The sequence below is a fragment of the Arabidopsis lyrata genome, assembly GCF_000004255.2.
Source record: "Arabidopsis lyrata subsp. lyrata unplaced genomic scaffold ARALYscaffold_4, whole genome shotgun sequence".
Taxonomy (NCBI): domain Eukaryota; kingdom Viridiplantae; phylum Streptophyta; class Magnoliopsida; order Brassicales; family Brassicaceae; genus Arabidopsis; species Arabidopsis lyrata.
The window spans coordinates 3,036,329-3,046,230 of NW_003302552.1; the positions used below are offsets into that span (position 1 = coordinate 3,036,329).

At 40.8% G+C, this 9,902-nt stretch overlaps 2 protein-coding genes across 2 annotated transcripts; both read left to right on the plus strand.

Annotated features, from left to right (window-relative positions):
* Nucleotides 1-5,032: 5,032 nt before the first annotated feature.
* Nucleotides 5,033-6,366, plus strand: LOC110229056. The gene is made up of 4 exons (XM_021027856.1): nt 5,033-5,225; nt 5,415-5,503; nt 5,720-6,244; nt 6,310-6,366. Exons 1-4 carry the CDS (start codon nt 5,033-5,035, stop codon nt 6,364-6,366), a joined length of 864 nt encoding a protein of 287 aa, XP_020883515.1.
* A 1,441-nt stretch (nt 6,367-7,807) lies between these two features.
* On the plus strand, nt 7,808-9,902 carry LOC110229420. Its single transcript, XM_021029548.1, is given in 2 exon segments — nt 7,808-7,853; nt 7,856-9,902. Coding segments are annotated over 2 exon segments (156 nt in total). The 3' UTR covers nt 7,966-9,902.

Sequence of the window (9,902 nt, forward strand, 5' to 3'; positions counted from 1 at the left end):
TCCGGTCACCAAATCAAATCTCCACCGTACAAATCCTAGATAAACAGGTCAGGAACACCTCTGCAAAATTTCAGCTCAAAACCGAGAAGAACTCACCGTTGGATCTTCCAAACACTCACGACATATGCTGCAGGAAACTCTGGAAAATCCAGACACGACCAGCCACGTTAAAACTCTGATTTCTCACAAACCAACCGTTGAAACCAAATCTCCACCGTTGAATCTGAAGACCACTGAGTCACGAAGCTACTCTCCAAAAATCAGCCAAATCGAAGCTCGTTTGAGTGTCCAAACGTTCAACACCACAAACCTTCACAGTTCTGTTTTTCTCCTCTTTAAATCCTCTCTCTCTTTTTTTTTTCTTTCGTGTTATATATTTTTTTTCTCTTGCCGACACCAACATATATTTTCCTTTTTCTTCTTTTTATATATATAATATATATATATATATTTTTCTTCTTCCTCCACTAGAAGGAATAAACAACAAACTCCCCCTCCGACTAGGTGGAGGAAACAGCCATTCCGGCTATCTCTCGGCATACTTCAAGCTTCCCCCTCGGTAATGACTTTGTCATCATATCAGCTCCATTATCATCCGTATGAACTTTTGCAAGTTCCACTTCCTTAGAAGCAACCACATCACGTATCCAATGATACCTTCTATTAATGTGTTTCGAACGCGAATGAAATGTAGAGTTCTTTCCAAGATGAATTGCGCCTTCGTTATCACAAAGCAATACATAATTATCTTGCTTGAAACCGAGATCCTCAAGATAATTTTTCATCCACAACAACTCCTTACAAGCTTCTGTTGCGGCTATAAACTCAGCTTCAGTGGTAGAAAGTGCAACACACTTCTGTAACCTTGATTGCCATGCCACAGCTCCCCCAGCAAATGTTACCAAGTAACCCGAAGTAGACTTACTGGAATCAGGATCCCCAGACAAATCAGAATCAGTATAACTGACAAGTAGTGGCTTATCACCTCCAAAAGTAAGCTTCAAATCAGAAGTCCCTCGAAGATATCTCAAAATCCACTTCACAGCATTCCAGTGTTCTCTTCCAGGATTGGAGAGAAAACGACTAACTGTACCAACAGCGTGAGCTATATCAGGTCTTGTACAGACCATAGCATACATCAAGCTACCAACTGCAGAAGCATATGGAACCCGTGCCATATCTTCTTTCTCCAACTTTGTTTTCGGACTATGTTGACTGTTCAATCTAAAGTGTGTAGCAAGAGGAGTGCTAACAACTTTAGACTTGTCCATGTGAAACCTTTGAAGTACCTTTTCAATGTACCTCTCCTGAGATAAGTAAATCAACTTCTCACCTCTATCTCGAACAATTCTCATACCAAGAATCTGTTTCGCTGGACCCAAATCTTTCATGGCAAAGGACTTTCCAAGCTGGTTCTTCAACTCTTGAATTCTGCTCAAGTTCTTGCCAACAATCAACATGTCATCAACATACAATAGCAAGACGATAAAATCATCTTCACCAAACATTTGCACAAACACACAATGATCAGAAGTAGTCTTCTTATAACCATGCTCCCCCATAACTGACTCAAACTTCTTATACCACTGCCTTGGTGCCTGTTTCAAACCATAAAGACTTTTCTTCAAGCGACAAACTAAATCCTCTTTGCCCTTTTTCACAAAGCCTTCCGGTTGTACCATGTAAATCTCTTCCTCCAAATCTCCATGAAGAAAAGCAGTCTTTACATCCATTTGCTCAACCTCTAGATCAAGGCTCGCTGCCAATCCAAGTACAACCCGAATGGATGACATCTTCACAACAGGAGAAAAGATTTCATCATAATCAATCCCCTTCTTTTGGCCGTACCCTTTCACAACCAATCTAGCCTTGTATCGAGGTGACAAACTGGTCTCATCATGCTTAATCTTGTACACCCACTTATTAAGCAATGCCTTCTTGCCCTTAGGCAATTTCACCAACTCAAAAGTATGGTTCTCTGCAAAAGAATCCATCTCGTCACCCATGGCATCATGCCATTCATCTTTGTGTTCATCCTCTAAAGCTTCATCAAAGCTCTCAGGTTCTCCCCCATCAGTAAGTAGCACATACTCACTAGGATCATACCTTGTCGATGGTTTTAGACCTCTCTCAGATCTTCTAACAATAGGAGGGTTCTCGGTAGTTGGTGTCTCACCATGATCGTCATCATGATCACCAATACCATCATCATGTGCGGGAGCATCTGCACCAGGTGTATCAACTTGAACCTCATCCTCGACCTGACCGTGAACCGATGTAGAAGGAGCAACCACTGAATCAATCAAACTCTCATAACTCTGAGTTGGATTTCCGGACTTGTCAATGTCCTTAATCGTTTGATCTTCCATGAACACAACATCTCTGCTCCTAATGAGCTTCTTCTCAACGGGATCATAAAATCTGTATCCAAACTCATCCTGACCATAACCAATGAACACACATTGTCGCGACTTCATCTCAAGCTTCGACCTTTCATCCTTGGGAATATGAACAAATGCCTTACACCCAAAGACCCTCAAATGACCATAAGAAACGTTCTTACCGGTCCACACCCTCTCTGGAATATCACCCTCCAATGGAGCACTCGGTGATAGATTCAGCACATGAACAACCGTGCTTAAAGCCTCACCCCAGAAAGTCATCGCCAAGCCTGATTGTGAAATCAAACATCTCATTCTCTCGACAATAGTTCTGTTCATCCTCTTAGCCAACCCATTCAACTGTGGAGTCTTAGGCGGCGTGAACTGATGTCTAATACCATGTTCCTTGCAATAAACATCAAATGGTCCAGAATACTCACCACCATTATCACTACGGATACACTTCAACTTCTTTCCCGTCTGTCTCTCAACCAATGCCACAAACTGCTTGAAGTATCCTAGAACCTGATCTTTCGTCGTCATAGTAAAAACCCACAACTTCCTTGAATGATCATCAATGAAAGTGACAAAATATGATGCACCACCAAGAGATTTTGTTTTCATTGGACCAGACACATCTGAATGAACCAGATCAAGTACCTCAGGTTTTCTAGAAGGTGCAGAAGACTTGAAAGAGACCCTGTGTTGTTTTCCCCGCAAACAATGCGCACATTTCTCCAAGTGCAAACCGGAGATACCTGGAATAGCTTCCTTCTTAGACAACACAGACATTCCCTTCTCACTCATGTGACCGAGTCTCTTATGCCACAATTCCATGGCATGATCATTCTCCAAAGCATTAACACTGTCTTTGGAGACCTTAGCCTGCATCAAATAGAAAGATGAAAGCTTCTCCCCTCGAGCCACAACCAAAGAACCACGTGAAAGCTTCCATTTACCACCGCCGTGTAAACTGTAGAAACCTTCATCATCAAGTCTTCCCGTAGATATCAAATTCATCCGAAGATCTGGGACATGCTTAACATCTTTAAGCATAAGTCTAGTCCCAATACTAGTCTCCAAGCAAATATCACCAATGCCAACAACCTGAGCCAAACCATCATTCCCCATCTTCACAGAACCATAACTACCCGGAGTATAGGTAGAGAACAAATCCCGCTGTGATGTAGCATGAGTAGTAGCTCCACTATCAACCACCCAACTGGTGTCTTGACATACATTAATGGCATCATCTTCAAGAAGAATGAGAAATTGATCGTCAGTGATTGTCACACGATCTACTTCTTCTTGCTTCCCTTGCTGCTTGTCTTTCTTCAACTTCCAGCAGTCTTTCTTTATGTGCCCTTTCTTATGACAATAATGGCACTCTAAATTCGCAAATTTGTTAGATTTGCTCCTGCTCCTGTTCTTATCTTTCTTGGGATCTCTAGATGAACTCCTCCCCCTTGACTCAGTGACTAACACATCTGATCTTGAGGAACTAGCATTTGACTGCCTTCTAGTTTCCTCATTCAAGACACTGTTTTTCACCATATCCATCGAAATAACACCATTCGAAGTAGAGTTACAAAGAGACATCCTAAACACCTCCCATGAATCTGGTAGTGTACCAAGAAGCCACAGACCGTGAATCTCATCCTCAAACTTGATTCCCATATCAGACAGTTTATTGAGCAGCCCCTGAAATACATTTAAGTGATCAGTCATTGGAGTTCCCTCCTGATACCTCAACTCAATCAACTTCTTGATCATGTACATCTTATCATTCCCGGTCTTCCGAGCGTACAATTGCTCTAGCTTCAACCACAAAGAACGAGCATCAATCTCATTTTCAATATGATTCAACACATTATCATCTACCCATTGCCTTATCAAACCACACACTTGGCGATGTTGCAACTTCCACTGATCATCAGTCTTCTCTACAGGTTTCTTCTCCTCAAAGACTGGAACATGAAATTCTTTCACAAAAAGCAAATCTTCCATCTTGCCTTTCCATAGATGATAATTAGAACCATTCAAGCTTATCATTCTGCCCATATTTTCCATCCTGCCCATATTTTCCATCGCTCACAGAAGCAAATTAATAACCCAAAGTTATCAAACCCAAAGCTCAAAACCAAGAAGCTCTGATACCACTCTGTTGGGGAAACAACACACGATTACGCAGCGGACTAAAGTTTCACCCGAACTAATGTGAACCTTGTGAGAAAAATACAATGGACTTGGCAGCAATAACTTCAAAAACTTAAAGTAAATGAGACCACCAATTTTTACGTGGAAAACCTTCTCGATGTGAGAAGGAAAAACCACGGGACCGTAGTCCACTCAAAATCCACTATATCAAATGTATGAGTGTTACAACCACGTCCTCCCTGTTCCACAAGAACAGATACAGAGACTAAGGCTCCAAAGAGCAATCTCCAAACACAAGAAAAACTCAGCAAGAGAGCAATACAAGAGCTTAGAAATAAGCAGTTCCAAACGACCCTAGGTTCGCTAAGATTCCGGTCACCAAATCAAATCTCCACCGTACAAATCCTAGATAAACAGGTCAGGAACACCTCTGCAAAATTTCAGCTCAAAACCGAGAAGAACTCACCGTTGGATCTTCCAAACACTCACGACATATGCTGCAGGAAACTCTGGAAAATCCAGACACGACCAGCCACGTTAAAACTCGGATTTCTCACAAACCAACCGTTGAAACCAAATCTCCACCGTTGAATCTGAAGACCACTGAGTCACGAAGATACTCTCCAAAAATCAGCCAAATCGAAGCTCGTTTGAGTGTCCAAACGTTCAACACCACAAACCTTCACAGTTCTGTTTTTCTCCTCTTTAAATCCTCTCTCTTTTTTTTTTCTTTCGTGTTATATATTTTTTTTCTCTTGCCGACACCAACATATATTTTCCTTTTTCTTCTTTTTATATATATAATATATATATATATTTTTCTTCTTCCTCCACTAGAAGGAATAAACAACAATCATGAGCCTTTAGCTCCTGCAGAGGCCACACCTGAGATTGAATGCAGTAAGGCTGATGAGGAGCCTGATCTACCTTTCTTCCTGGTGTCTAACCGGAAGAGTGGCCGTAAGGTCACAAACCAACATTAATATCATTATAAGAGGTCTGAATAGTAATGAACGCCACTCCATGACCAAAGATTGGATTAATATCCATAGGCCACTTTTTGGTGCTTTCTGTGAAACTCACTTACAAGGAATAAGAGCTGGGAGAATATCTAGAGCTTAATTTCAGTCTTAATTTACCAAGCTTCGGCTCATGCGGTAACTTGTGGTATTTTTATTCAGGCTGAGAATGTGAATCTCACTGTGACTTTTGTGTATGGTTTCAACCAAGTCGAAGATAGGCACTCTCTGTGGGATGAGTTACATCTTTTGAATGTTTCTACTCCTTTGTCTAGGCATCCATGGGCTGTCGCTGGAGATTTCAACCAGATCCTACGGTCAACTCATCATTCAAACCACCAATGGATAAATGTTGACACTTCTGGTATTGATGATTTCAATCTGGCATTGCAAGATGCTGAGTTATTTGAGGCGCAGGCAAAGGGACTGCCGTTAACTTGGTGGAATAACCAAGATGATAACCCTATCTCCAAGAAAATTGATCATGCTCTCATAAATCAAAAATGGTCTGACTTGTTTCCGGATGCATACGCAGACTTTCTAGAGCCGCAACAGTCTGATCATGCGGTATGCCTATTTCGGGTTCCTTCCCTTCAGCGACATTTATGCAAACCATTCAAGTTTTTCCATCATGTGATCGACCATCTGGAGTATGAAGACTCTGTCAAGGAAGCATGGAACTGTGAGGTAATAAATGGATCTTTTCAATTTAAGCTTGCGAGATCGTTAAAACTTATGAAAAAAGTTCTCAGACGTATCAACAAGCGATATTACAGTGGTATCTCAGAGAGAGTAACAGCACAAGCTAAAAAAGTTTTAGAGCTGCAACGGATTCTCTTGACAAATCCTGATTCTGCTAGCATCAAGCACGAGCAAAATGGAAAACCCTTCAAAAAGCAGAGGAAAAGTATTATTGTAACATCCCAAAATTTAATATTAGACAAAGCCCAATAAGCCCAATATCTATATCACTTAAACGACAAAGGTCATGGTCGTTTGTGTGTATAGAGTACATGTATGTATCTTCTTCTCTACGAGCCGTCACAAGAGAAACCTAAACCTAAACCCTAAGGGCAGCAGCTGTAACATAGTAAAAGCTTTGTGGGTCGTTAGTGTCGAGTTCGTGAGCCATCGTTGTTGAGTTTGTGAGACGACGTTTAGTTTGACGTTATGGTGATCGACCATCTTTAAAGGAGGAGATGTGTTGGGCAGAGCAACAGGAGAGGAGAAGAAACCTGAGTCCTAGAGCCACCTTAGTTGTGTTGTGGCTGTGTATGTATCATTGGAAAAGGGAGAGAAAGGGAGGAGAAGAGAGAGAGCCGTGAGGTGAGGATAGAGAACGAGATGAAGCGGAGATGGTGGAAATCATTGGCAAGTCTGAATAGTCATGTCGTAGCTGTGGCAAGCCTCGACAGTGGTGGAGGAACAAAGCCAGAGTGAACAGAGGTGAAGGAGAGAAGAATAAGAAAGAGAAAGAAGGAAATAAAAGTAGTGTGGAGGAGGCCACTTTGGAGGCTCGTCGGTGCATGATATGATATTTTTTTTGCAAATTAAGAGTATGTATGAGATGCTTAGAAACCCAAGATTACATAACAACTTACGTATCTTGAATCGGGGTTACATTCAAGAAGTTATGGCTGTTGCTTTCTGGACAAGTAACTGCAGAATCTGTCAAACCCAGAAACCCTAGAAAACAGATCTGAGGTGGCTTCTTTAGGACAACGTTTGGAGGCCCAAACCTACTTCGATCGAGCTGAAATTTGGTGGAGTTATTCATGGTACTACAGCCTATAGATTCAACGGTGGGATTCCGTTTTGAACGGTTAGTTATTGTTTTGTTCTTATGTTTCCGAGACAGTTCATTATAGAGTAAATGGTGACAAGTTCTATTGTTTGATTGGTCAAACGAGGTGGGATTGAGATGAAGCTTTACTGGAAAATTTATGAGGCATGAAACTATGACTTGTTTGATGGAGAACCAAACTTGAAATCCGTATTCGAACCGTAGCGTCTCGAATAAGTTAAAGCTAAGGTGAGGGTGGTAATCGTGAAAACACAATGATTATTTTCTAAGCATGTTCTTCATGAATTGCTTGTATAGGCTTGGAAACTATGTGATTGGATATATGTCTATTGTTTGCTATTGCGTGCTATGATATGATGATAAGATTCATGATGATTGATGTGTGATAATATGAAATGAGTTGATGTGATGGGGGCACGAACCTGAGATTGGTTTCGTGTCTCGTGATGGGCGAACCTGAGATTGGTTTCGTACCTAGTAATTGGACGAACCTGGGATTGGTTTCGTGCCTGGCGATTGGACGAACCTGGGATTGGTTTCGTGTCATGCTAAGCCGATGGGATTTCGGTTTAGCTTTATTGTTGTTGATTTTGTATATGATTGAGTAATGTAAGAATATGTATGTTTGTTAGATGTATGTTTGAGAATGTGGAGTCTGATTTTATGCTATGCAATGATTGTTGAGTGTGATTAGAATTTTGCCATTGTGTTCACCCCTTTTATTTTTTTCCCTTAGATTAATAAGCTTTATGAGACGTTGAAGAAATTTTGAATCTTTAAAGAATTATGAATAACACATTGTCTTGGCCTATAAGGCATGACGGGTGTTACAATTATCGGCAAAGGTCAAGAGCCCAATGGATGGATTTAGGGGACAAAAATACTGCTTTCTTCCACAAGACGGTTGCACAAAGAGTGACTCGAAATCACATCCACTTTCTTAGAGATAGTAATGATACTATGATTGGCACAACCAAAGGCATTAAGTCTCATTCAGCTGAGTATTTCCAAGGTATATTTGGTTGTACTGATTTGCCAATTTCTCCATGTTCGGACTCTCAGTTACAAAAAGTGCTACTCTTTAGATGCAATGATAGTCAGAGGCATGATGACGCAGTCGGAATCTCTAGGAATAGCAAACACTATGCCTAGATAGAAATCAAGTTCGCTAGCGACGAACTTAATGATAAAACTCTGGAATCCACCAGAAAAGGGTCTGGAATCCACCAGGAAAAGAGAAAGCTCTCTGTTCTTATTAATTAGAATCAAAAAAAACATCCCCGGTAAATAACCTAGGATCTCTATATATATAGAGAATAAAACCAAAACATAAAATAGAAAACCCTTAAACAAAATAGAAAACGTGAAATAAGTAAATATTAAAAGAAAAGGTAAATTCCCTAAATTTCTCCTACATCAGTCTCCTCCACTTCTGAAGAACTTGTCCTCAAGTTCTCTTCTGATTAAAGAATCTCATTTGCTTTGTCCCGCATAGGAGGGAAGTCATGTAAATAACCGTCTGAATCTAACTCTCTCAAATTAGTTAGAATCTCTGGAAGGTCCTCTGGGATTGTTGTCTTCTTCTTAACAACACTTAGCAACCCATTAGTTTTTTTGAAATTCGCATCTAGCCTTTTCTTGTAATGAATCATAACTAAGACGCTTGATTTCTTTCTCCTTGGATTCTCTTCCTTGTAGTGCTTCTCATGTTCATGTGCAATTAACGTCTTGAGATTCCTTTGTACCACTAGCTTCTCTTCTGGAGTAATTAACATCTCATCCACTTCTGAAATTCCATAGAATAATAGAATATCAGTCTTCACATGATTGCTTTGTTTATTCCCTTGATCAACTATCTCGTCCTTCACGAGTTCTTCTTTAGCATCCATGTGAGAATCATAATTATTATGTAGATTCTCTTGACCAATCTCTTCCTTCATGGATTCTTCATTAGAACTTGTATTTTCATCAATCACAACACGATTGTTTTCCACTCTTGGGATTCCTCTTCCCTGGTTTCTCTGCTGATTTTCGTTAAGCCTAGCCGGTTCTCTTTCTCTGCCTCTTTGCTGATTTTCGTTAAACACCACTTGTTCTCCTTCTCTGCCTTGTTGTCGATTGTGTCTGCCTTGTTGATTCTGATTTCGTCCCATTCCTTCTCCTCCTCCTTGTCCTGCGTTAGCAATCTGATTGGTTAATGCTGCAATCTGATTAGTTAACGCTGCCACCAGATTTGCCAGGTTCGTGGTTGAGTCTTTCAAACTTGCTGTGAAACCCTCCATGTCGGCCTTGGTTACTGGTTGATCACCCATAGCTGTTCAAGCTTCGAAAAGAGTAGGAGATTGCCTGCTCTGATACCACTTGACGCAGTCGGAATCTCTAGGAATAGCAAACACTATGCCTAGATAGAAATCAAGTTCGCTAGCGACGAACTTAATGATAAAACTCTGGAATCCACCAGAAAAGGGTCTGGAATCCACCAGGAAAAGAGAAAGCTCTCTGTTCTTATTAATTAGAATCAAAAAAAACATCCCCGGTAAA

Coding starts and splice junctions, on each gene's coding strand:
- LOC110229056 (XM_021027856.1), top strand. CDS start 5,033: ATGCTGCAGGAAACTCTGGAAAATCCAGACACGACCAGCCACGTTAAA. Junction 5,226..5,414: donor CAACACCACAAACCTTCACA/GTTCTGTTTTTC, acceptor TAGCTCCTGCAG/AGGCCACACCTGAGATTGAA. Junction 5,504..5,719: donor ACCGGAAGAGTGGCCGTAAG/GTCACAAACCAA, acceptor ATTTTTATTCAG/GCTGAGAATGTGAATCTCAC.